Raw genomic sequence first — 27,971 nt, forward strand, 5'->3', positions numbered from 1 at the left:
TGTGATGTTTTTGTTTTTAAATCTTCAATGTGGTAAGTTTAATTTCTGTATTGGCTGTTTTATTTTGGAATAAAGCTTAAGATTTAAAATCAGGAAGAAAAAAAAAGCAGAGGACATCTTGCCCATCAGCTATATCTCCTAAGCATATCACATTCAGTCTGGGATGTAAATGAGGATTTCATGACCTGCTACACTTAAAAGTTGCACACTTTTATGTTGCACAGGACAATGACAGTAAGATGAATTGGACTATCCAGTTTGTCTGCAAATTGGAAAATCAACCAGAAATGGAGTGATGAATTTGCCTTAAAATTATGTTAAAAAGATGTAATCCAGCAATGCTACCTTATTCCTTCTTTTAAGTAAATCCTGGAAAATTCAGATATTGACATTCCGAACTGATGTTATTTAGTCAAAAAGGCCACCAATGAGTGATAGGGGCAGGTGAGGACTTAAATATTAAGGAGATTGACAATATAAAGGGAATATACGCTCACAGATCAACAAAAATGATCACTGAAATCATTAAGCATTTAGTAGCTTCAAGATGGAGATATACAGCAAGACAGTGAAAAATGACTAAGCAGCAAATCACAGCTGATAGACGTCAGAATGCATTAGGAAACAGCTTGCAGAATATAAAGTTGCAAGCGGGTCATTTTACAGGAATTAACTTTATTAGGGTCATAATTTCTTTCACTTTGGTTGTGACGTTTCAAACTGAGTAGGACGTTAGCGTTGTTTCTCGACACAAGTCAAAATATATTGTCAGATATCTGCAGATGCACAAATGTTTTAAAACTTCACAACCATTTGTTAAAGGTTAGCCTTTCTTTTTAACCAATGATGTTTACATGATTCTAATAAAGAGTAGACTGAAATCCTTTGGTACTGATGCAAAAACAATCAGCCAAGTTTAGCCATCACAAACACAAAATGGGGGTAAAGAATGAAGACACTGTGAGTTTATAAACACTTGGCAGTGATGGCAGTCATTTTTTTCAAGCATGCTAGTTTCACCTTGTTCAAACAGTGCGAGTAATTCATAGAGCTGGTTACAGGCCCACAACAATAAGGCCTGGCATTGTGGGAAAGTTTGCAAGGGTCCCTTGCGGTGGGGAAAAGAAAAAAGAAAACAATCTTAAGAGTACTCTTAGTCTAAAGATTCCACAGATTATATGAAAAGAAATTTAAAAAAAAAAGGAATTATCTTTGAAGTGTTCTAAAAAACAACTATCCCTTTTGACATCTCTTTAAACTAAAGGCAATTTGGGAAGAAATACAATTAAAAGCATTTGCTACAATGTGAAATTCATGTCAATCATATACCATGGAGGCTCAGTTCCATTTAGTGGGTAGGGTTTTAGTTATGTTCCGATGTTGACTTCAGCACAAGCATTGCTTTAACACTTAAGAGAAATATCACATGCTGTACAGAATATATAAAAAGGAAAACGGGCAATCCAAAAATAGTAATGATAAAAAAAAAAACTAAAAAAAAACACTTAAGGACCCTAAACTTTAAACGTAACCTCTGTGTATACCGTTAAACCATGATTCAATACAGCATTACATCAAACACCAACATCATTACATAATTGACTAATTTCCATCTTGCATTTGCCATTTGATAATGTATTTTAGAATATGGAAGCAGCTGGACAAAAACACTTGTTGAGAATAATGTCAACATAACTTAATAAGTGAACAGTCCATTAGAACTATATAAAGCTCTCACAGCATTTTCTGTAGATTTAAAAATATCATCATAAATGCATTAGTCATCAATGGGTTGAACAGACTGACGATATCTCAGCTCTCTTTTCTTGTGCATATAGTTGTAAAATTACTAGTGGACAAAGGGAAGTACACAGCCATTCACGAGTTTTTCTTTTTGAATGACAGAATATCTTTCTATAGAGACAATACTGGGGTACATGGGCAATAAAAAGGGTCTGTTGTTAAGGTCAAATTGAGTGTGAGCAAAAGGGTTGCGCTGGTTAAGATCTTTTACCCCACAAGTCTACAATAGGCCTGGATGACAGCCTTCGTTTGACTGTGAACAGTAACCAATCTTTCCAAAGTAGCAAACCACTTCCATGTAATGTAAACAGCATAAGTCCAGATATCATTTTTTCTTAGCCAGTATTCTTTTCTTTTTCTTTAAACAAACAAACAAACCCTTCAGTTGCAGTTTTAACACAAATCAGGTTCAGCAATAGATATTAGGATTGGCGACTGATTGACAGAGAAGTTATAGTGTTGGAGGCTTCAGCCCATACTTTCGAGCAACTTCTGTCTGGGCATAAGCGGCATCACACAATGAGTACAAATGGGCCATTTCCATCTCCGATTTGGCTAGGTTAATGGCCTTGTTGAACATTTCTATTGCCTTGTCAAGGTTGCCTCTGAAAGAAAAATACCCAAGTTACTTCAGTCACTTTATGCATTATAATGCACTGTTTGGGTGTTTTGGCTAAATATAGTCTCACCTCTGAACTTCAATGGTTCCCATGGTTTCATATGCAAAGTCACATTTGTTGTCAATCTCAATTGCTTTGCCGATCAGCTCCAAACCCAAATCAAGGTCTTGTTTCCACTGAAGCTGCAACAAACTGGACATATACTGAACAATTACCAACTGTTTCCAATTTAAACTTGTGAATCAGGGATGTTACAGTAGTATCTTTACTGGAGAAAAGAAAATCCTTCACCCCTTGTGGACATATGTGGTAGCATTGTCTGGTTCCAGGTCAATGCACTTGTCATACATCTCATCTGCTTTTCCAAATTGTTGCTGATCAGTCAAAGCCTGGAAAAAACAGAAAACTATCATGCTGGAAAGAAAAACGAGGATTACAACTGCCATTCACCATTGCCAGATAAACTACAACAAGACTAGGTCAAAAACTAGTATATGGCTGGACCGTGTATGGTCAATGGTTGAAATTATATTAAATATATTTTCATTAATTCATTAATCTTCAGCCGTTTTTCTGGGGTAGGGTCACAGTGGCAGCAAGCTAAGTAGGGCACTCCAGACATCCTTCTCCCCAGCAACGCCCTCCAGCTCCTCCTGGGGGATCCCAAGGCATTCCCAGGCCAGATTGGACACGTAGTCCCTCCAGCGAGTTCTGGGTCTACCCTGGCGTCTCCTCCCAGTTGGCCGTGCCCGGTAAACCTCCAAAGGAAGGCGCCCAGGAGGCATCCTAATCAGATGCCCGAAACACCTCAACTGGCTCCTTTCAATGCAAGCTCCCCCCGGATGTCCGAGCTCCTCACCCTATCTCTAAGGCTGAGCCCAGACACCCTACGGAGGAAACTAATTTCAGCCACTTGTATCCACGATCTCACCCTTTCGGTCACTACCCAAAGCTCATGACCATCGGTGAGGGTTGGAACGAAGATTGACTGGTAAACTGAGAGCTTTGCCTTTCGGCTCAGCTCCCTCTTCACCACAATGGTCCGGTACAACATCCACATTACTGCTGATGCTGCACCAATCCATCTGTCAATCTCCCGCTCCATCCTACCCTCACTCATGAACAAGAACCCGAGATACTTGAACTCCTTCACTTGCGGCAACAACTCATCCCCAACCCAGAGGGAGCAAGCCATCAGTTTCTATGAGAGAACCATCGCCTTAGACTTGGAGGTGCTGACTCTCATCCCAGCTATATTTCATACTCAGCTGCAAACCGCCCCAGTGTGCACTGGAGGTCGCGTTCTGATAAAGCCAACAAAACCACATCATCTACAAACAGCAGAGATGCAATTCTGAGATTCCCAAAATGGACACACTCCTCACCTTGGCTGCGCCTTGAGATCCCTGTCCATGAATATAACAAACAGAATCGGAGACAAGGGACAACTTTGGCGGAGTCTGACACCGTCCAAAAACGTGTTTGACTTTGTGCCGAGAATATGGACACAGCTCTCACTTTGGTTATACAAGGACCAGATGGCTTCTGAAAAACTGCCCCGGTACCCCATACTCCCACAGTACCCCCCACAGAGTGCTCTGGGGTATACCGTCGTAAGCCTTCTCTAAGTCCACAAAACACATATAGACTGGCTGGTCAAACTCCCATGCCCAGCACTTCCACAAGGGTAAAGATTTGCTCGTTGTTCCACGGCCAGGACAGAATCCGCATTGTTCCTCCTGGATCCGAGGTTCGACAATCGGTCGGAGCCTCCTTTCCAGCTCCCTACAGTAGACTTTCCCAGGGAGGCTGAGCAATGTGATGCCCCGATAATTGGGGCACACCCTCCAGTCCCCCTTTTTAAAGATGGGAACCACCACCCTAGTCTGTCACTCCACAGGTACTATCTCCGACCTCCACATGACATTGAAGAGGCGTGTCAAATTATTAAACTTATTAAATATAATATATATCTATACATATAAAATATAAATAAAATATAAGTATAATATATAAATATTGACCGGCAAATTCACAAAAAATGGATTGCGGCCACTGATAGCATCATGAATTGCACATGACTTGTAACCACTATCTGTCTCCTCTCAAGGTCTGATTTGCAAAAAAACATTGTGCAAATGATATTACAGAGAAAACATGCCCATGTAGTCGAGTGCAATTTGCCCTTGTTTTGCATCTGATCGTAATTAATCATGTGGCAAAGTATAAATGGGTGGCTTTGCGCCAAGAACACAGTAGGCAGGTTCAATGTCATCCTCGATGTATTTAAGTATAGCAAGAATTGTTAGACCTGGCAACCTGTATCTGCGAACGATTTTGGTCTCAGGTAAATGAAAAAGTGATATTGTCCTTCCAAATATCTGCTCACAAGCACGCCTGGCATAATTTTTTCACCTGGATACAATCACTGCTGCCATCATCACTGGAAAGTCTCGGTGTGACAGCCCTTATAAATGCATTTCAGCTATCATCAATTCTCTGAAGACGCTAATAATTTTCACTCTAACCGCGTGTGGCTATTAGCACTGGTGTTTGTGAATTGAACTTTTTTTTGTAATGAGGCTCATTTGTATAAAAAGGGGCAAATTTAATGCCAAATGTATGCACATTACCTAATTTAAATATGTTCAAATAGCACTGGAGCACCGAGACGCTATTTGCTTGGTAGCGCAGTGCATTTCACCCTTTGCGGGTGCTTTGAGAATTACATAGTTTCTTTTTGTCTTATTTGTGTAGGTTTAGTGGCTGCAAAAGCTGCGCAATCCTTTTAAGGAATTCGCCAGTGAGTGAGGCTTTTTACACAGCCTTTTAAAGGCAGAAACGTTGCGCCATTAAGCCGCCTTGCCGCTCTGTGTAAAAGGTACGAACACAGAATGGGGTGGGGTGGGGGGGGGTATTGTTGTTCTGGCATTAATCCGGCAGCGGAGGTAGTCACTAAGCCAAATCAACATCTGTGTGAAAGGGACAGCAACAGGACAGGACAGTCGATGCTGTTGTGTTACATGTCATGCTGCCTCTGCTTGCGAAGTGCTGGCATGCTATGTAAAAGCACACACTAGGGCATGATTACGCTGCCTTTGTTTGGTTCAGTGTAAAAAACAAAACAAAACAAAAAACAAAAAAAACAAAGCTGGTGTAAAGATGGGTCTTCATTATGGCAATATTGCGTGATTGCTGTAAAAACGCTAATGTTTTGTCAATGATTGTTACTTGGGCGCTTTAACTATGCACTCTCCTTCATGCCTCTCCGTTCTCGGCCGACCAGTTGTGCAACTTCAGTGACATTATTGGTCACCTGACTCAGCAGCCCAATTGTGTAAGTTGATCACGCAGTCAGTCACTCTAATGTGGTTGCTCAGTCAGTCAGTGACATTCATGTTTGTAGGGCTGGCTCGCCGGCCGATCCAGCCAAAAATACAAGAAATGTATTCATAGCATTGATGTTGGCCGTATCCAGCAGTGCAATCATATTTTCACTAACCAAAATTTATCAAAGGCATTTACTTCAGATTTGTGTCGAGAAAAAAAAAGTTTTCATTTAGTAATAAGTCACACTCCATACCTGGCATGAAAAAATTAGGAAGATTTTTTTTAAATTCCACTTAATGTCAATTAGCATGTGTACAATTGAAAAGTAAAATAGGAGGCAGTGTTGTAGTACTCGAGTCCAGGACTCGGACTCGAGTCCGACTCGAGTCCTGATTTTCATGACTCGTGACTCGACTTGGACTTGAGCACTGATGACTCGGACTTGGACTCGGACTCGGAAGTTGGAGACCCGGACTCTGACTTTTTAATTGATAAAGACTGTTTTTGTTAGATTTTTTTTAAATAATAGGCCCTATTAAAATATATTGATAGCTATATTAATACTGTAACATTATTCAATTTCGTGTAAGGGCAGGCACGTGTGTTCCACCTACATGCGGATTCACGTGGCGTGCATACCGTCATGTTCAGTAGCGCGAAGATGCCTAAAGAGACGCCCCGAATTGTGCTCTTTGCTTACACAGATTTTACAACAAATTCCAGCAAGATCACTGCTAGATGTTCGATATGTAAACGAACTATTGAGGAGAAGACCGGGACGACCTCAAACTTCAACAGACATCTGTCAAGGATGCACCCAGAAAAGTAAGTGATATGCAGTCAGTTGATGATATGGTTGGTGATCAGTTAACGTTAGCTAGCTAGCTATCTAGCTACGGTAACAATAGCCTCTGAAGTAACTCAACCACTGGTCCAAGATGTTGGGTTAGGTGGTGTGGCGGGTATATCATATCACTAGAACCAAGTGAGATTGTATAGGTAAGTTAAGTAACGTTACTGTTAGAATGCTAATGCAGCATTGCACAGAAGAGTCACAGTACGGTTCGCTTTCGGCACGAGCGTGCCATCGATCTCACTAATGATGAGTTGGTAAGTAACACGCAGCGTCTTCGTGTTATAGGGAGATTAAAACTGATTTTCCTATTTCTCATTTAGCTAATTACCAAGTAGCATACACTTAACGGAAAAAACACACCACTCTGAACTACCATGTTAGCATTAATCTTAACTAGCAATAACAAATCCGCACATTGCAGGTCTCCGCCATGAATATTCTCCAAGTGCGGAGAAGGAAGAAGTCTAGCCTATATGCATCCACAAATAATGTTGATAAAATGTGCACAACTTTACAATGCAAATAAAAATAATTGTAGGCTATTACTCGCTAAATGGACTAATTGAAGAAAGCTAATGCGGATGCCGCCACTGGTTTTCTTGAGAGCTGGAGACGGTACAAGATTTGACGGATGTGGCATTTCCCCCCCGATGTACCGAAAACTACCGAACCGTATCGTGATTGGTGACACCGCATAGGCTACTGTAAATATGGGGATATTTTTCTTTGCATATATGCAGCATTGGGTGTGACAAATTCTAAAAATAGACATGCGCGACGTAGCTTTTGAACAGTACTATGAACTGGCTCTGTCTTCTAACAAAATCACACCCTCCCTGACCCATACAGAATAAACATACAGACTCACGGAGGATAGAGAGTTAAAGCTCAGCTAGGTAGCATGTAACATACTTAAATCAATAATTAAATGACTGGGTTTTGCTAATTAATCCCTATCCTGTTAGTCTCATAAATTATGTATCTTTTCTCATACTTTTCATGTATCCAGCTAGCTTACATTAGTTAATCTACTAATATGGTAATGTTAGTTATATAGATAACTAAATATGTAACTTAACTGGTTATGGTTCAAACAACTATGTGTATAATGTGTAACATTTGTATTGTTATTGCATATTGTTATAGCTATAACGTTACACATTTTTTGCTGTAAGAAAGATTACTTGAAACAGTTTGGCATCAGCAAGCTAAAGTGTGTATCCTATCTTCCCCTAGGTTCCAAGAATACCGTGCCTCCACTGCTTCAGATGTGATGCCAGCTGCTCCAGGTCAGAAGACTATCACATCATTTTTAAATGATGGACAGCAAAGGATGTACGACCTCAAACATCCACGTCAGAAGGCTATAAGTGATGCCCTTGTAAAAGATCTAATCATTAAGTGCTGCTTGCCACTCTCCATCATTGACAACGAGGACTTCCTGCATGTCCTGGACCCTCAGTACCGGCCCATAGCAAGATCCACAATTTCCTCTGTGACCATTCCAGGAATGGTGGAAGTCAAGAAAGAACAGATAAAGAACCAGCTGGCAGAAGCATCGAGTGTTGCTGTTACCACAGACATTTGGAGTGATCGAAAGATGCAGTCATTCCTTGGAGTGACAGCACACACAGTGGCAATGGATAAAAAAAACAGGAACTCAGCCTTCAGTCATATCTTCTTTCCTGCAAAAGAGTGCATGGGAAACACTCAGGAGAGAAGATTGCAATGATGTTTGAATGCTGTGCTGAAGAATACCTGATTAAGGACAAGATCAACTTTGTCATAACTGACAATGCATCCAACATGAGAAAAGCTTTCCAGGCCAGCTTTCCCCTAGAGGATCCTTGTGATGCTGAAGCTCATGATCCCAGCACATTTGAGGAGGATGATGAAATATGGCAAGACCTGATGCCAGAAGATCAACAGACAGTCAATGACACTTTGGCTGAGAACTGTAAGATGCAGAGACTATCATGCTTCACACATTCACTGCAGTTGGTCATAAAAGATGGTCTGAAAGACACCAGTGGGCTGTCAAGCACCCTAGCAAAGCTATCCCGTGCAGCCAACCTCCTCCACAGTGGCACCTCGTTTAAAGACTGCTTTGAAGCGTGTTTTGGTGATGCAACAATTCCAACAGCGAATGCCACACGATGGAATTCCACTCTGAAGCAGGTGAAGGCTTATTTGCATTTAGACATGCAAAAGCTGTCCAGTGTGTTGGAATCAGAGGGGCACAAAAGCCTTATCTTATCCCCGCGAGAGTATGCTCAGCTTAAAGAACTGATCGAAGTTCTTGATCCGTTCTTAGAGGCAACCAACCTAACTCAGGGTGAGACTACTGTCACCGTCAGTGTGATTGTGCCCTGTGTCCTCACTCTGCGCTGTCACCTGCAGGAAATAAGAGGAAAAGCCAGATACTGTGGGCCTCTGGTGAGAGCTCTGGAGAGCTCCTTGAAAACAAGGTTTGCAGAGGTTTTCAGTGCAGTCAAGATACCAGGATGGGAGCCAGCTGAAGGAAGAGGCCCCACCAAATTTCCTTTCACCAATGCCTACGTCATAGCATCTGTGTTGGACCCAGCATTTGGCTTCCAGTGGCTATAACATGATGTGCAGCTGGACAGTGACATCAAAGATGTGCTGAAGACTGAGATCAAAGGTGAGAAATGTTTTGATTAATGTTAGTTAAGTGATTAACTATTTGATTGTTGTGATGTTTATATCATTGAAGGTGTTACAATAAAGCACATAGACATGTCATTTGTCATGTAGGCCTAGTCAATAACATATTTGTAATGAGTCCCCCATGCCCCCCTCTCATTTTAGAGTATATAAAGGCAGAGGGTGACAAGCAAGCGGTATCAACAGCAGATGCAGCGGAAGCAACAGGACCAGGGGAAGGTGAACTTTCAGAGTCTCCTCCTGAGAAGCAGTTGAGAATGTTCCCCCACTATAGGAGGACTCCCTCCTCCACCGAGAAGAAGCCGTCTGGCCAGGCTCAGTTGACTACATACCTCAACTTGATCGCTGAGCAGGACTCTGGCTCAGTCCCGTGCCTCAGGTTTTGGCAGCAAAACAAATCCAAATTCCCTACCCTCTATCAGATTGCCACACAGGTATTCGCTATCCCTGCCTCCGGTGCGCCCATTGAAAGGGTATTTAGTCATGGAGGCATTTTGATGAGGCCTCACCGTGCAAGGTTGAGTAGTTCCATGCTGTCAGATCTTATGTTTTTGAAATGCAACGTGTATGCTTAAAACTAGTGCCACCAGCCTTTTGTTCCTAACTATTCCTGAGAGACAATGTCTTTTGTCTAGTTTTTATGAATGTATTGTATGCTGTGGAACTTACTTCTGTATACTGTTTCCACCAATTGCTAATATCATGCTATTCACAGCTATCAAGGTGTTTTGAAGCACATCCAATGTTCAGAATGTCAAAGAAATTCAGACTGTTCTAAAAATGTGTGTGTGCGCGCATGCTTGCGCGTGCATGTGTGCGAGTGTGTGGGTGTGCATTTGTTTGGCTATCGTGTTACAAAGTAATTAAACTCCCTTTGAAATGGTGACAGCTGTGTCATTTATGTTTAATGTAGACCTTTTTTATTTGTATGTCAGATCTTTGACTGTGCCCGAGTGGATCACTGGAGCCATCTTGGAACTCGACTCAGACTCAACCTTGATGACTCGGACTCGGACTAGGGTAATAGGGACTCGACTCGGACTCAGGTAATGGGGACTCGACTCGGACTCGACTTTTCTTTGGTGACTCGGACTTGGACTCGAACACTGGGGACTCGAGACTCGACTCGGACTCGAGGTTTAGTGACTCGACTACAACACTGATAGGAGGCAATAACTGACCAATTCCAAAACGTATTCTAATGCATACCTGAGCATACAGAGCATAGCCCTCAGCACATTTTGGGAATCTTCTGATGACATCCTCAAAGCCATCCATTGCTGTCTGCACTTGGGCTGGGTTGTTTCCAGTATATGCCTGTCTGTACTGTAGAACAAAGGCACAACAGAAACTCACCAGCTTTCTTGCCATGCCTGCTTTTAACATCAACTGAAAACTCTGACACATATGAGGCTCAACCAAGCCAAGTCCTTTCTCACTCAAATTTACTCTTAACATTAATGCAAAGTTACTTTTGAAAAAAGAGTCTCTGTTTGTTCACTTACAAGGGCAAAGCACTTCTGTGCCTGGGCTAGAGCTGAGTCAGGTCTGAGCAGAATGCATTCATCAAAGTCTCCCACTGCCTCATCAACTTGGTCAAGCAGGATCTTCAGCTGAGAGGAATTAATGAAGGCAGTCATAAAGCATCCCAAAGCACACCACACACAGATTCAATTCAAAATTCCTTTAACATTAGCCCAGCTAACACCAGTAAGTCATTTATGACGCACTATTACTGTCACAAAAAACAAGAGCCCCACCTGTCCCCTGTGATGGTAGACATCAGCGTTACGTGTGTCAATCTCAGCTGCCATGTTAAAATCTTGCGTTGAGAGCAGAGGCTGTTGCTGCTGCATGTACATGCTGCCACGTTTGATCAAGGCATTGGCGCGGAGCTGTCAGAGTTGGGGAAAACAAGTAAAATCAATCAATCAACAATCATTGTGAAGGAATTTTCATTCATTTGCATGCACTACCGGCAATATCCTTGATGGAAAAAAGCTGGCAATATCAGTTAAGACTCATTCAGAAGACATATTTCATCTCTATATCCTAGAAATTGGGTTAAGGGTTCTGTAGAGTTTAAAGGTGCTTTCACACCTGCCCATCCAAAGGAGTTGAATCAAGTGCAACTGGACTTGGTATATATCCGTGAAGACGTTTGCCTCTCACCCAAGAGGCTTCCTCAGTTCGTGCCTTTCTGACTAGACCAAGCTGAACGTGATCCGACCTCAGACCGACCCAACTGCAGAAAGCACTGTGCATTTTTGGACTAAACAATCTCCCGTAGCCAGCTACGCTATGCATTATGGGATGAGGAAGACGATCTCCTTTAGCAACAACATGCGACTCATTTTCAAACTGTATTGTTTGCCTAAAGTGACAAATGCAAAAGATGTAATAACTGATAACCAACGCCAAAATCAACCCACACAGTTGTCTCTCCATTGTGAAATCACTGCGAAATTACTTGTGGTGCGTTGTCTGTTATTCTACTTCCCGGAGTTTCTTTCGAGTTTTCCCGCATGTAAATTGACCAATTGGAGAGCAGTTTAGGAACCAAGTTATTGCTCTCGCCCCAGACACATCTGAACGAGTGAAATGAACGTTCTCATGTGGCTTGTGTGGCTGTATTTTGGTTCGCTTCACCAACTCATCAACTGATTCGGACCAGAGCAAACGAATAGGTGTGAAAGGGAACCGAACCAGCTGAAAAACAAAACAATGTATCATCCTCACATCTGGTGCGAACCAAGGAAGCAGACTAGAAGTGGACTACCAGGTGTGAAACGGGCCTTAATCTGTGCATTTGTGTGTGTGTGTGTGTGCGTGCATGTTTTAGGCTTCTACAACTGCAGAGGAATAAGACGGTGTTCTCTTATTGGGCAATGCTACACTGAAAATTGAACTATGGTGTGACCCAATCAGTAAGACACATTTTCAATCCACGGGGTAAAAAAAAAAAAACGGAAAATGAAGCTGTCATGAAGTGTTACATCCAAATAAACATTTAGAAATGTAGTGATCAAAATCAGCTGTGTATACTTTTTAATGGCTGTGTGAAACTGTTTTTCAGCAAACAAGGTACCGTATTTCCCGGACTATAAGTTGCTGTTTTTTTTTACTTGTCTGGCTGGTCGTGCGACTTATATTCCAAAGCGATTTACACGACGTAATTTTGTCGGCTGAATACGCCGCATTTCAACTGAGGCCACTAGATGGCACTGTTTAATATTGGGACTCAATTGAAATTACTGTACCACTCATAGAAATTGAATGAGAGTAGAGTGGACATTAATAATAATAATAATAATAATATTAAATTTTATTTGTGGGCACCTTTCAGAGCACTCAAGGACACCTTACAGAACACAGTTAAAAAAAACAAGCAGCAGTGTATCAGACAGTATAAAATCAAAACAGCAGGGTAGACAATAAAAAGTGAATACAACAGATAAGTATAAAATCATCATCAGAACAAAACTCAATGAAGCATGTATCAGACTGAATATGCCAGTTTGAAAAGGTACATTTTGAGATGGGATTTGAAGGTTGAAAGAGAGTCAATGTTGCGACTGTCTTGTGGGAGAGTTCCATAGGCGGGGGGCAGAATTACTGAAGGCTCTAGACCCCATGGTAGTCAAGCGGGCCAATGGTGTAGTGAGTTGGAGAGCAGAAGAGGATCTGAATGTGCGAGAGGGCATGTGGATATGAAGGAGTTCAGAAAGATATGAAGGAGCTAGGTTATACATTGAACTGTTTGTCATGGTCATTTGAGTAATTCAAAAGAAAATGGCAATTGCTGTTAGTTGTTATGGTAACAACACGTCAGTGGGACCATAAATGTTCAAACTACTTCACTGCTAGTTTGGTTGTTACTGCAAAATCTCACTTCAGTGAGTCCGTGACTAAAAAAAAAAAAGTCTGCGACTTGCCGCAAGTCAGTTTATACGGAAGTTAGCCTATCTTGCTCTGTTGATTTGAATGGGAATGTGCATTCAACTTGTTCAGTTTCTATGATACCAACATATTAATGCGACTTATACAACGAAGCGACTCATACATGGTTTTTTCCTCGCAACATGTTTTTTGCTAAGTGCAACTTGTAGTCCAGGAAACACCGTAATGCTGTTGGACAACCTGTAGTAAGAAACGGCTGAACAAATGAGACAGTCAGTACCTTCACATTGGCATCCTGCATGTTGATAACCCGATCCAGATCAGGTTGAGCAGCAGTAGCGTTACCAATAAGCAGGTAGAATGTGGCACGCAGCAGCAAGGCCTCTGCAGTGTATCGGCATCCTGACTCTATCTCCTTGGTGCATTCACTGATGATTTTGTCATAGTTCTCCTCCTCCATGTACTGCTTGGCCTTCAGATAGCCAGAGCTAAGGTAGGAAAGGTCCTGGTCAGTGTTTATCAAAAACAACTGATTTCATGCATGCTGGGCACACAACACTTTTAATAACCATTGCTTGAATAAATGACATATTGTTGACAGAAATAAGGGTAGCGTTACCCATTGTTTATTATTGCGTTAACCTAGAATTCTGCTATCTCACAGGTGCAAAGACTGTGGTCAATGGTTTGAAAGGCTTATAATGACAAATCTTTTGCCACATCACATCGGATAGTGCCTTGCTATCATGGAAATGACAGAATCCTGTGCTGTAGCTAAAATGCAAGACGTCATTTGACATCAATTTCTTTTGTGCGATGGTTATCACAGGTGTCAAGCAAATAAATGAATAATTCCCTAATAATTTACATGTAGGAGCCATTGAGCTGCACTGTAAAACATTCAGACTTTAAACTATAAAAGTACTGACACAATAGTTTGAACTGGTTAATGATACCATTTCAGCTGTACTGTTGTGATTGCCTTTTTAGAGTATTGTTACAACTATATTAGCACCGATACAAAACACATTAATGGGTTTACAATAAAATGTGTAAAACCCATTTAAAACACAAGTACTGGAGAGTATTAAACCTCAGGGATATCTCCCATTGTGCATAAAATGATGCAAAAAAAAAATAATCTTGTATGTCTGTATGGCATAAAAGGGCAAAACCCAGTTGTATGTGTCACAACACAGCCTCCCAAAAGCAAGACTATAACTGCAATTTTTATCTGCCCCAGCAATTCATTTATTCTTTGCCAATGTTTACAGTACAACACTCAGAGTTATGGCATTAGGGTTGGTTATGGCAAGGACAGACGCCATCTAGTCCTGGAGGAGGTGCGGGCAGGTGTCGCGGAGGAAAGGACCAGCACAATGGTGGGCATGCGACAGCAGGGAGCATGGACAAGGTGGGAGGACCGCGGGAGAGAAAGATATCCTGGGTAGATATCTGGCAGGCAGAACCGCAGCAGATGAGATTTATGGTACAAGCCGTGTACGATGTTCTCCCTAGCCAAGCAAATCTCCATCTCTGGAGCAAGATTGATTCTCCATCATGTACCAGGAGCTGGTGGATCAGTGCCGGATGAGAGGCTGGAAGGCGCATTGTGAGCCCATTGAAGTGTGGTGTAGAGGCTTTGTGGGACGCTCACTGTGCAAAGTCTATAGTCTACTTGGCATCACTGGGGCTGCAAAAAGGAAAGCCATCAAGTCTACCATGGAGGCTGCAGAGGGCCTCCAGATGGTTTTGGATCAGAAGGAGTGCTCTGTGGGCCAGTGCTGTTGGAACACAAGCCAGGGCCTGATCCACCCTGGCTAGATCGCCTGAGCGAGGCTGTATGATGTTGAAAGACCCGAAACACCCGAGGACCTCAGGAAACATCATTGATGATGTGTCCCAGTGCATCCTAGGATGTATCTTTGAATTGGTTATCATTTGGATTTTGCTTATGAATATAGTTTCAATTCTTGTGTTTTTTTGAAAAAGAAACCAAAATATTTAAAAAGCAAAAATTATTGTCTCAATTTAGTATTTGGGGTTTTTGCCTTGGCCACTTCCCAGCAATATCATGCTCAGATATGTACACCTAGATATGATCATTAAGAATTCAGAATTAACTGCCGTACAAATACCAAATATATAAGTTAAATAATAAATTATAGTAGAATATAAATATCCCGTAAATTGCAGAATATTGACCATGCAGCAATGCAACCCCTTTACAAATTTTTTTCCACCATTTGCAATGATGAAAAGTAGTAACAATGGTTTGTGAACTTGAATCTATGAAAATATATAATATCAATATTACTCTCTATCTTGCCCTTTAAAGGTTGGATGACTGCTGTCTGTGTGTTGTACCTTTGTGCAATGTGCTAATGTTACTAGCATTAAAGGATCTACTACTACTACTACTATTTTCGGCTGCTCCCATTAGGGGTCGCCACAGCGGATCATCCATTTCCATTTCTTCCTGTCCTCATTTTCCTGTTACTAGCATTAAAGGATAACAATCTCAATTTGCAATATTATCTCTTTTTATGTTGTAAGGACAACACTCTATTAGCAGCCATAATACTGAGATATTAGCAGCCACAATGCTGGGACAGGCTCCAGCATCCCCGCGACCCTGAGAGCAGGATAAGTGGTTTGGATAATGGATGGATGGATGGATGGATGGATGGATACTTAGCAGTCTTCTGTGCGTCTCTGAAATGCCACCAAAATTGTGCAGAGAAGTGTCTGTCAGTGACATCACTAACAGACAATCTGTGAATCGTTGTCTTTATATGGAATTCACTACAACAGTTGAATGTAGCATGGTGGCCCAGTGGCCCAGTGGTTAGTTCGCACTGTTGCCTCACAGCAAGAAGGTCCTGGGTTCAAAACCCAGGCCATCCCAGGTCCTTTCTCTGTGGAGTTTGCATGTTCTCCCTGTGCCTGCGTGGGTTTCCTCCAACCAAAAAAAAATGACATGTATGTTAGGGTTAATATTCCTGCCTGTGCCCCTGACCAAGGCAATGGAAATTAGAACTGGCGTTGGTTCCCATGTGCTGCAGCTGCCCACTGCTCCTATACAATAGGAGGGGTTAAATACAAAGAACAACTTCATTGTAATATTAAAATTTGTTGTAAGAATACAATGTCAAATATAGTGGCTTTCATCTTTCACATTTTCTTACGTAATATAGCCCATTTTGATGTAGCCCACCAAAGGTAGCGACAAACCAGGAAGTAAGGGTTGTGGTTTTTGCATTCTTGGATTGTCCGCCAGTGATGTAATCTGTGTACAAAATTTCAGTGGTATTTCAGAGACACACAGAAAATTGCTCAGTATCATGGCTGCTAATGGAGTGTTATCCCTATAACATATACAGAGAGACAATGTTGAAAGTCAATTTGACTTTCAAGACAACGCAAAAGTGATTGTTTCTTTTTCACTGAATCTGGGCATTGTGATCAAGGGGAGAGTGATCAAACATGGTGCATTCTTTCAGGTTGAAATGGTGCTGCAGTAAAACGCTTCATAATGTTGGATGTGCCTCTTTCCTTGCATGATATTGCAGTTTGCTGTATTTCCGTTTTCTTTAATGGAGTTTAGCCACAAGTTAAGTGCTTGCTCTGGTTAGCCATGTTGTAAATCCATTTTAAACAGTCTACCAGCTGTGTTGACAGACATGATTTACAGTGCCCTGCAAAAGTATTCAACCCCCCTGACAGTCACTAATTTCTGGATTATAAATGATACTCACATATTTGTTCCTGAACAAGATTATTTTTGTGAACCCATAAACTCTAACAGCATGTTCCAAAGCCAAAATAAGTTATGTTTTGCTGACTTTTTATTAATAAATTAAAAACTAAAATATAGTGCTTGCATATGTATTCAACCCCTTGTGCTCTGAAAGCTCCAAGTTTACGCAAATGACAAATTATTCCAAAACAAACTCAGGTTAACACAATTGGACATAATTAGTGTGCACCTGTAAGATATTAAAGTAACGGTCTCGTTTATGGGTATAAAAAGCACTGTGTAAAGTTCATTAGCTGGGCGTGAACTCCATCAGAAAATGAAGGCAAAGGTGCATAATACTGAAGTATGAGACAAAGTGATTAAAATGCAAAGGTGGGAAAGGGATACAAAACAATATCCAAGCGTTTGGATGTCCCACGGGACACTGTTGGATCCACTGTCGGACAGTGGTAGCTGTATCACACCACCCACCCGCTTTTTAGGACAGGCTGTCCCTCAAAGCTGAGTGTCCCAGCAAGACATGAGCTGGTGAGGAAAGCCACAGATGATCCTGCAATCACTTTGAAGGAGCTCCAGAAGTCAGTGGCTGAAACTGGAGTAAATGTGCATGAGTCAACCATATCACGGGCTCTCCATAAATCTGGCCTGTATGGGAGGGTGGCAAGAAAGAAGCCGTTGCTCAAAACTATGCATATAAAAGCACACTTGGAGTTTGCTACCAAGCATGGGAGAGACCCAGTTATAGGATGTGGATAAAGATTTTGTGGTCAGATGAGACAAAGTTAAGCTTTTTTGCCAAAACTCAAAGCGTTATGTGTGGCACAAACCTAACACTGCTCATGCCCTAAAAAACACTCTCCCTATAGTGAAGCATGGCGGCGGCAGCATAATGCTACGGGGCTGCTTTTCATCTGCAGGCACTGGAACCTTGTTCAAATTGAGGGAAGAATGGATGGAGCTACAGTAAATACAGGGAAATATTGGAAGAAAACCTGTTGCAGTCTGATACAAAACTGTAGCTTGGGAGAAGGTTCACCTTCCAGCAGGACAATGATCCTAAGCACAAGGCTAAGCAACAATGGCATGGCTCAGCAACAAAAAGGTGAACGTTTTGGAGTGGCCAAGTGAAAGTCCGGACCTCAACCCCATTGAAAATCTGTGGCATAGACTGAAAATTACAGTCCAGAGGCGCCATCCCACCAACCTGCAAGACCTGTACAAATTCTGCCAAGAAGAATGGGCAAAAATTACTCCAGAAGAATGTGCAAAGCTTGTACATACTTACTCCAAGAGAATTATGGTTGTTATTGCAGCAAAAAGGTACTCTACAAAGTATTGATATGTGGGAGTTGAACACTTACACAAGCACTATATTTTAGTTTTTAATTTATTTACAAAAACTCAGCGAAACATAACTTATTTTGGCTTTGGGAACATGCTGTTAGAGCTTATGGGTTCACAAAAATAATATTGTTCAGGAACAGATGTGTGAGTATCTTTTATAATCCAGAAATTGGTGAGGACTGTCAAGAGGGATGAATAGTTTTGCAAGGCACTGTATTTACCCAGTAAGAGATGAAGACTTTAGTGCAGCAGGTCCTAGTACTTGACTAAAACTTGATAGACTTTTATGCTCTATGCATCTCACTTGTTCATGAGTGCAACTGAAACCATGGTTTCATAAATAACTAAGTGGCTTTGTAACACAAATTTCTCAACAAATACCCAATTCTTGGAAATCTGGAACAGGTTCCAAATCAGAACTGGTTCTCAATGCTTAAACCTCAATGCCATACTTACTTGACATAATGCAAAAATGGGTAGAGGAGCACAGCAAAATATAACTCCACTATAGCACATTATAGCACCATTATCTGCACTTGAATATTAGGAGGTTTTCATAACAATCCAACACCATATATATTATCTAACCTCTCTGCAACCTCAGCTGCTTCGCCTTCCTTGTCTTTGTCTTCATCTTTCTTCTCTCCCTTCTGTAAAGGCTGGGAGATGATGTCATCAGTGAATGAGCTGAAGTAGGACTTGATAAACTGAGGAGAAGGCATCAATGGCTCACGGTTCTGCAATAAGAGGATGAAAATAAAGAAAATCAACTAACTGGACAATTTTGATAATAAGGAAGAAAAGACAAATGCCTCATTGGAGCAGCTCAAGTTTACAATTACCTTGTATTTCTCTTTGGCCTTCTCTTTTCCCAGTGATTTCAATACCTTGTCTGCTAGCAACATGCTCTGCTGGTTCTGGAAGGCTTCGAGAATACATACCGCTGTGACATCTAGAGGAAAACAGGGTGTGAAAAGACAACAGTCAATAACAATAAAAGGGGAATAATTTTTTTTTATAACAAATGTAGTATATGTGAGCATCTCACCCTCCAGACACTCCTTCTTGTTATCTAGTTTTTCCAGAGCCTTGGCCCTCCTGAACAGAGCTTTGATATAGCGTGGATTAAGTTCAACAGCCTGAGAACAGTCCAGCACCACTTCTTTCCATTTCATCTGAAATGATACTTCTAGTTATCTTATGAGCAATAATTTTTTCCTTTGAACATGTATCTCATTTTAACTGTCTCTGCAACTCATTTTTATTTATAGTTAGCTTTCATAAAGTGCTTTTTCATGTTGTTTGCATTGGATATGTGTTATGATTTAATTACAAGAATGTTAGACATTTGAATGACAGAGGTACTAACCTGCTGTTCATAGGCTGCTGCTCTGTTCTGGTAAAAGGTTGACAAATCAGCCTTTTGATCTGTGGGGCAGAGGGCAATGGCCTCTGTGTAGCATTGGATGGCCTGGTCATATTTGGTGGCCTTGAAGTACTTGTTACCTTTGTTCTTTGCTGCTTGGGCCCGGTCCAGGGGACTCTAAATTAGAGGGGGAAAAAAGTAACATTTTCGATTAAACAGTATCCTGTCTGTCTCATGAGACCTGTTTGTGTTCGGAAAATCCCATGGTCAGTGTCTCTACATGTTTAAGTATGTAATGTATCTGCAACGCATTATAGACTGCAATAGGCTTAGCAGCTAATCAGCAAACACGGCACTAAGGATTAAAGCTATGGAGTCATGGAGCTAGGGCTGTCATGATATCAGATTTTCACTACAAAATTATCATTTCCAAAAGAATTTATGATAACAAGATCGCTGTATCTATAGAAATAAAAAAAAATAATGCTATCAGTCAAATTCATCCTTAACTTTGTGCGTTATGTCTCTTTTTTGGCCAATGAATTATACTCAAAATACGAGTGTAGGGAGGTGGAGAGTCTGTAACCATAACTGTACAAAAGCGTAAAAAAAGAACAAAAACACTTAATGGATAGTGAAAAAGACAACCAGATGAACTGATAAACAAATAGGGATGGGTACTGAAACCTGGTATTAAACGGGTACCGGTGCTAAATTATTAAAAGACCGTAGTATTGATAAGCTTCGACATTAACGGTTCTGCTACTGGTATTGAAGAAACTGAGAATACATTTCCTATTTCTTTAGGCTCCATAAATGTTATCTTGCACCTTTTATCTCACCAACTCCATTTCTAATTTGTTCTGACCTCGCTAAGTGTTGTCCCCAAGAATGTATACTCAGCTGTACAGACAGCTAAACACACTCCTAATCAAGCTCCAAGGAACAGACAGATTTGACAGTGTTGAATTTGGCAGTTTAATCAGTATTAAGTGTGAAACTACTATCAAAGAACAGGGATATACAAATGAAAAGTTACACTTCTACGCAATATCACACAAAGCTTAGCTTAAGGGCTATATGACATCTGGCACCACCACATTATGTTATAGGCCAAGTATAAGGTAAGTATGTAAATGCAGAGCAAGACAACTTGCTATTTACTGTACTAAACAACAAAGAAAAAAGTCAACCATTGTTGACTTAGACAAGGCATGTCTAGCTAAACACCATACATTTTCTAACAAATAATGATGCACCCATGTTACTTTTTTGCTAATAAACCATGCAATGTATAAGCTACAAAGGAGAGGATGGCATCAGATTGCAGCCAGCAGCAACATGCAGCCATCTCTGGAAGGATCCCGAGGGGAAGTGAAGCACATCCCGTTTCCGGGGTTAACAAGAGGAATTACTCAGAACAACCATCAGGGGGTGGCAAATGCAAAATGAAACAAATCTGGTTCCATCACATAATTTGCAAGAAGATAATAATAATAAGATAATAAGATTAAGTATAAGATAAGTCTAAGATAAATCTTAAGATAAGTTGATAAGTCTCTTCTCATATTTTTCTCAAGTTGTGAATTCTTACAGATAAGTTACACTATCCATCCATTCATTATCCAAGCCGCTTATCCCAATCGGGGTCACGGAATGCTGGTGCCTATCCCAGCAGTCATTGGGCGGCAGGTGGGGACAAGTTAAACGACGATGATTAATCAACAACAACTGGGAGCTTATGCAGCTCAGGGAGCTTGCCAACACTCCAAGAGCAGAACGATATGAAAATATCCTGAAAGCTCTGAATGGCAACAAGCGCATTGGTTAGCACAGCCGCCTCACAGCAAGAAGGTCCTGGGTTCAAGCCCCAGGGTAGTCCAAATTTGGGGGTCATCCTCTGTGTGGAGTTTGCATGTTCTTCCTTTGTTTGCATGGGTTTCCTCCCACAGTCCAAAGACATGTAGGTCAGGTGAATCGGCCATATGAAACTGTCCCTAGGTGTGAATGTGTGTGTGTTGGTCCTGTATGGCCTGTCCAGGGTGTCTCCCGCCTGCTGCCCAGTGACTGCTGGGATAGGCTCCAGCATCCCCGCGACCCTGACAGCAGAATAAGTGGTTTGGATAATGGATGGATAGATTAAGACATTTGTCTATGATGCATTTTCGCTATTCCCAATCCAGTAGAAGAGTTCTCTCGTATGAACAAACCGAGGGGCGGGGCCAGCTCTCTCTGCCTCTCTCACATGCACGCACGCACACACGCACACACACATACCACTCTTAATGACAATGGCGGTGAGAACTAAACGGTCAAAAGCCTGGTTATACTTCACTAGAGTTGATGCTGACAATGCTCGTTGCCACAAGTGCAACAAGTCTTTTGCATGTAAGGGCAGAAACACAAGCAATCTTTCGAAATATCTAGTGAAAGTGCATCAAATACAGGAAGAGAAATGCAGTTTTCGACTGCCTCGCTCATAGTTCATCTCTCGTTGGCCCGTCCAACTCAGGTATGTTATGTACGCTAGCAGCCTAGAGCCCACATGGAGTTAACTAAATTATAAAAACATGGGTTGATTATTAAAAGTAACACACTGCCCAGACATGAGCAGATAAAGAAATGTTAATAATTCATCCATTATGTCTGGGTAGCGTAGCAGTCTATTCCATTGCCTACCAACAAGGGGATCGCTGGTTCGAATTCCCCGTGTTACCTCCGACTTGGTTGGGCGTCCCTACAGACACAATTGGCTGTGTCTACGGGTGGGAAGCCGGATGTGGGCATGCGTCCTGTTCGCTGCACTAGTGCCTTCTCTGGTCGGTAGGGGCGCCTGTTCAGGGGGGAGGGGGAATTGGGGGGAATAGTGTGATCCTCCCACGTGCTACGTCCCCCTGGTGAAACTCCTCACTGTCAGGTGAAAAGAAGCGGCTGGTGACTCCACATGTATCGGAGGAGGCATGTGGCAGTCTGCAGCCCTCCCTGGCTCGGCACAGGGGGTGGTGCAGCCACCGGGACGGCTTGGAAGAGTGGGGTAATTGGCCGGATACAACTGGGGAGAAAAGCTAAATAAATAAATAAATAAACAAACAAATAAATAAATAACAATCCATCCATCCATCCATTATTAAAGTCGCTTATCCAAATTGGGGTTGCGGGATGCTGGAGCCTATACCCCAGCAGTCATTGGGTGGCAGGCGGGGAGACACCTTGGACAGGCCGCCTGCATGTCTTTGGAAGGAAACCGGAGCACCCGGAGGAAACCCACGCAGACAACATTTAAACTCCACACAGAGGATGACCCAGGACGACCCCCAAGGTTGGACTACCCCGGGCCTCGAACCCAGGACCTTTTTGTTGTGAGGCGACTGCACTAACCACTGTGCCACCTTGCCGCCCCTCATCATCATATTCTTCATATATATTATAATTCCATTAAAATTTTGTTATCCTCTTTCAATGTTGTATTCTGTAAATTATGTACACACAACATCCATTGCATGTTGTCCGTCTTGGGAGAGGGATCCCTTCTCTCCTCCATTATATGTTCAGATCCTGGACAGGCCGCCAGGCTATTACAGGACCGACACGCACACACACATTCACACCTAGGGACAATTTAGTATGGCCAATTCACCTGACCTACATGTCTTTGGACTGCGGGAGGAAACCGAAGCACCCAGAGGAAACCCACGCAGACACTGGGAGAACATGCAAACTCCACACAGAGGATGACCCCCAAGTTTGGACAACCCACCATTTCACCAGTTGTTTTCCCCCACCATCAAAAAAAAACATGCATGTTAGGGTTTATACTCCTGTCTGTGCCCCTGACCAAGGCCAACGGGGAAAAGAACTGGACTTGGTCCCTGGGCACAGCATGAAGGCAGCAGCCCATTGCTCCTAGCTACAAAGATCACAGCTAGGATGGGTTAATTTGCAGTAACTGAATTTCCCCAAGGGGATTAATAAAAGAGCAGCATGGTGACGCAGTGGTTAGCACAATCGCCTCACAGCAAGAAGGTCCTGGGTTCGAACCCCGAAATGTTAATAATTCTGTTCTTAATTTGTTTCGTTTTGGTGGATAGCTTTTGATCCATTACAGTCCTACTGTAGCTTGATCAAGCAAAATAGCTGACAGAAACCAAAATCACTCAAATAGATAGGGGGAAATCTTTGGACTCTAGACTCTTGGTGGGGAAAGTTTCAAATAAGAAAGCTTCCTTAGCCCCTAACTAAGAAGTTAACTATTCAAAGTTAAATACTCCATATACATGTAGGTGTATCATTGCACTAAAGTGGCTCACTTGGATATTGCCACCAATGGCTTGATCGTGCTCTTCTGCCTGTTAACCATACCCAAAATGGCATATGCTGACAGGTAACTGCACAGACACTTAATTAAATTGTTTGTCATACAGTTTTATGTAAAATACCATTTATCAGTTAAAAACTTGAAAACATCTCAAAAGTTTCATTAGTGAAATGTGGAACAAAGATAAAATATATCACATTTCAATTACTATTTGGAAGTATGATAGACGCTTTATGAGCTGCCTTTTAGCCAATATTGTTGACCGGATCTTTCCTGAACACATATTGGGTAATAAGTACTTTTGCAAAACACATCTACTGTGGTGAGTAATTACTCTAACCATCTGTTGTTTACAGAATGGTTCAGTTGGATTATTGCCATGCTGGCCCAGGCAGCCCAGCAAATGATGGGCTTTTTACACTAACAAGACAGACAGTGTGACAGTAGAGTTAAGTGTAAATGAGGCATCTCAAAAATATGAGATGTAGTAATAAGTTTCACATGTCTGGTGTGGTCATCATAACAGACATATTATAAACATACGACACTGAAAATAAACTGTAAGCAACCTTATACTTACACATGTTGTCTACAAACTATTGAAAAATCTGGATAACCTTCAAAATAAAATGTCAAATGTTACCATAGTTGAATGAGATGGTAACCCAATGTGTGTATGAGTAGCTACCCCAGACCAAGCAGCAACCTCAGGGGCTGAAAAATGAAGCCAATGCCGAAGTGCCAAAAACTGCAATTCCTTGAATGGCCACTTAAGGCTAGCTCCAAAAGTGAGTCCATCACCATAGTCACCCACATTAAAGTGCCTAAAATTTACAGCAAAAATAAACATGTTTACAGCCTGGTACAAAAAATGGTTTTCATCTCTATAGCTAATTTCCCCATTCATGACAACTGTAGGGGGGTGAATTTTTATATAAATCACATATTTAGATTATATTAAGGCTTAAAGTTATGCATAATTAAGGATGTGGCCCCTTTGATTGACAGGTGGGTCAGGACCCAGTCACAACGCGTATCCATGGCACTGTGTACATTTAAATAGCCGTGAACTTGTTTTTGGGTGTTGTCCGGTTGATAATCTATCCATGGAAAAAAAAATTTTTTCAGCAAATCACTAATATTGGTCATTTGAAGCAGCCTTTTCGAGTTGGTCTTGTTGTCTTAGTCTGTGATATATTTGAAATGAGCTGCAATCAACAAGCAAATGTCTAAGCGAGACTTGTGAAAACTTGCACATTTTCAGTTGATAACCTATCCATGTAGTTACACTAATATTGTTCATGTGAAGCCATTTTGAGTAATCTTGTTAGTGTGTGATACATCTTGAATGCGACTTCACACGGTGGAGCCAGTACACTCAGGATGCCGGCGAGATTGTGTGTGAGCCTAGTGTCCTTGGTTTCTCAGTCAGATCTACCCCCATTTCTCCCCAGCTCCACCCTCTCGTCCAAATACGGTCACATCTGGTTTAAAAAAAAAAACAAGATGGTGATGGGAAAATGCGGCGCGGGGCTTCAAAACAGTGGTCCACAAACCAATGGGTGACATCACGGTGTCTACATCCATTACTATGCCTCAAGACGTAATGTTATCACTAGTCAGAGACTGACTCTAAAAGCTTCTAACAACCCTGCCCCCTTGTTTGACAGAATGGACAGTTTACCAGCTAAAATGCTCCCTTTCTATCCAGCTTCGTAGTAAAACCTTAGCATCAGACATGTAGGGCAAAGAGTCTTCCCAAACTGAACTGTGAAAACTATTTGAAGAAATATAAAAGTGTAATTTAATAGTAGTGCCTTTGTAATAAAATAACTGCATTTGATGAGCCCTTTTCTGGTCTGAGGACACAGCTCTTTACATAAAATGACTATTGCATTAACCTGCTCAGGGTCACGGGGATGCTGGAGCCTATCCCAGCAGTCATTGGGTGGCAGGCGGGAAGACACCCTGGACAGGCCTGTCCAGGCCGCAGGATAAACGGTTGAATAATAGATGGATGGATGGACTATTGCATACAGTATAAGTGACCCCAGTGGGATTCAAACCCCTAACCTTTTGGCAGAATCAGTGCCATGCTCAAGGTTTTACACCGATCAGCCAAAACATTAAAACCACATGAAGCCACTACCATCAGGGAATACCGTTGCCATGAACGGGTGTACTTGGTCTGCCACAATGTTTAGATAGGTAGCACATGCCAAAGTAACATCCATATGAATGACAGGACAAGTTTTCTCAGCAGAACATTGCACAGAGCATCACACTGCCTCCGCCTTCTTCCCATAGTGCATCCTGGTGCCATCTCTTCCCCAGGTAAACGAAGCACACGCACCTGGCCATCCACATGATGTAAAAAAAGAAAGGAAAAAAAAGAAAAAAGAAAAAAAGTGATTCATCAGACCAGGCCACCTTTATCCATAGCTTCCTGGTTCAGTTCTGATAATCACGTACCCATTGTAGGTGCTTTTGGCGGTGGACAGGGGTCATCAAGTGACTGGTCTGCAGCTATACAGCCCCATATGCAGCAAGCTGTGATGCAGTGTCCTGACACCTGTCTATCATAGCCTGCATTAACTTTTGCTGCAATTTGAGCGACAGTAGCTATTCTGTGGGATCGGACCAGACAGGCTAGCCTTTGCTCCCCACGCGCATCATTGAGTCTTGAGACGCCCATGACCCTGTTGTCGGTTCACCGGTAGTCCTTCCTTGGACCACTTTTGGTAGGTACTGACCACTGCATACCGGGAACACCCCACAAGCCCTGCTGTTTTGGAGATGCTCTGACCCAGTCGTCTAGCCATCACAATTGGGCCCTTGTCAAAGTTGCTCAGATCCTTACGCTTGCCCATTTTTCCTGCTTCCAACACCTGACTGTTAACTTCCTGCCTAAAATATCGCACCCCTTGACAGGTGCCATTGTAACGATATAATCAATATTATTCACTTCGCTTGTCAGAGGTTTTAATGTTTTGGCTGATTGGTGTATGTTGCCATAACACGAGGCGCTCTACGAAGTGAGCAACAGAACCAATTCATACTAAATGATGTTTGATTTCCAGTTAAGACGCAACAGAATTTTCAATACATTAGCATTTCACCAAAACAAATAAAAGATGTTAAAGGAGGCTGATGTTTGTAGATATGAGCCAGAAAACATAACGCGATAATGTCTGACTTCAAGCAACGATGGGATTTTCAATTTAGACCTGAGGAATATGCCCAACAAGAAGGACCGGGGTATTGCGTTATCAGACGAAAATTTTTTTTCAAGGTGCACTTCGGCAGTCATGCCCACAGGATTCTTTACGCCTTCAGTTAAATCGACAACACGCCGCTTTTACTTTAGTTCAACATAGTCCCCGTGTTTGGTTTAGGAAGGTCGACATTTTGGTCCAGGTTAGTATAGCTAGGCTAGCTAAAGTTAGCTTGGAACCTAGCGCGCTAACCTCGATAAGCTAAAGCGCTTGGGGATACCATGGTTGACAGGTTGCTAGCAGAAACGAAGTATTGACGTCCTTGACCGAACTTAAACTGGCAAACAAACAAATTAACTAACAAAACTTAGAGCAATTTTCAGCAACGGCACACATAAGGGAATATTAGATTTATGTAATATTATGTTATGTTACATTAAATGTTAGCGGTGTAGAGACGCAGTTGAGGTGACAGGTAAGTACCAACCATGTTGTCGTGCTCGCCGTCTTGGCCCTGCACGGGGCTGGCGCTGCCCTCCGGAGTCTTCCTCTCCTCGTTTCCTTTCCTCGGTCCGTCCTTCGTCCTCCTGCGGTTCCACAGGTAAATCGCCCCGACCCCGAGGACTATCGGGGTACCGACCAACAGCGCCAGCTGCCAGCGTGGTAATCCGCTCCCGGACTGCGGTTCGACCGGCTTTGAGGCGGCCATCGTCCAATTGTGCTAACGTTTCGTTAGCCGCCCACTGTCTTGCTCCGTCCGTGATCCACACGGGTCGC

At 42.1% G+C, this 27,971-nt stretch overlaps 1 protein-coding gene across 2 annotated transcripts; it reads right to left on the bottom strand.

Moving 5' to 3' along the window:
• Positions 1-655: 655 nt before the first annotated feature.
• On the bottom strand, positions 656-27,967 carry tomm70a (translocase of outer mitochondrial membrane 70 homolog A (S. cerevisiae)). Of its 2 annotated transcripts, XM_056276200.1 has the most exons (12): positions 27,682-27,967; positions 19,668-19,841; positions 19,347-19,473; positions 19,141-19,250; positions 18,887-19,035; positions 13,475-13,682; positions 11,055-11,189; positions 10,800-10,907; positions 10,504-10,620; positions 2,715-2,812; positions 2,493-2,615; positions 656-2,408 (listed from the first exon to the last, which is right to left on the bottom strand). In XM_056276200.1, exons 1-12 carry the CDS (start codon positions 27,901-27,903, stop codon positions 2,255-2,257), a joined length of 1,725 nt encoding a protein of 574 aa, XP_056132175.1. In that variant the 5' UTR covers positions 27,904-27,967; the 3' UTR covers positions 656-2,254. The 2 variants fall into 2 exon arrangements, 1 of the variants encoding a protein (XP_056132175.1); XR_008809994.1 differs by lacking the exon at positions 2,715-2,812 and having other exon boundaries at positions 2,273-2,408.
• Positions 27,968-27,971: the final 4 nt, after the last annotated feature.

The sequence above is a fragment of the Lampris incognitus genome, chromosome 3 (assembly GCF_029633865.1).
Source record: "Lampris incognitus isolate fLamInc1 chromosome 3, fLamInc1.hap2, whole genome shotgun sequence".
NCBI classification, from domain to species: Eukaryota; Metazoa; Chordata; class Actinopteri; order Lampriformes; family Lampridae; genus Lampris; species Lampris incognitus.

Coding starts and splice junctions, on each gene's coding strand:
- tomm70a (XM_056276200.1), bottom strand. CDS start 27,903: ATGGCCGCCTCAAAGCCGGTCGAACCGCAGTCCGGGAGCGGATTACCA. Junction 19,036..19,140: donor AGGCCAAAGAGAAATACAAG/GTAATTGTAAAC, acceptor CTCTTATTGCAG/AACCGTGAGCCATTGATGCC. Junction 10,621..10,799: donor CACAGAAGTGCTTTGCCCTT/GTAAGTGAACAA, acceptor TTTGTTCTACAG/TACAGACAGGCATATACTGG.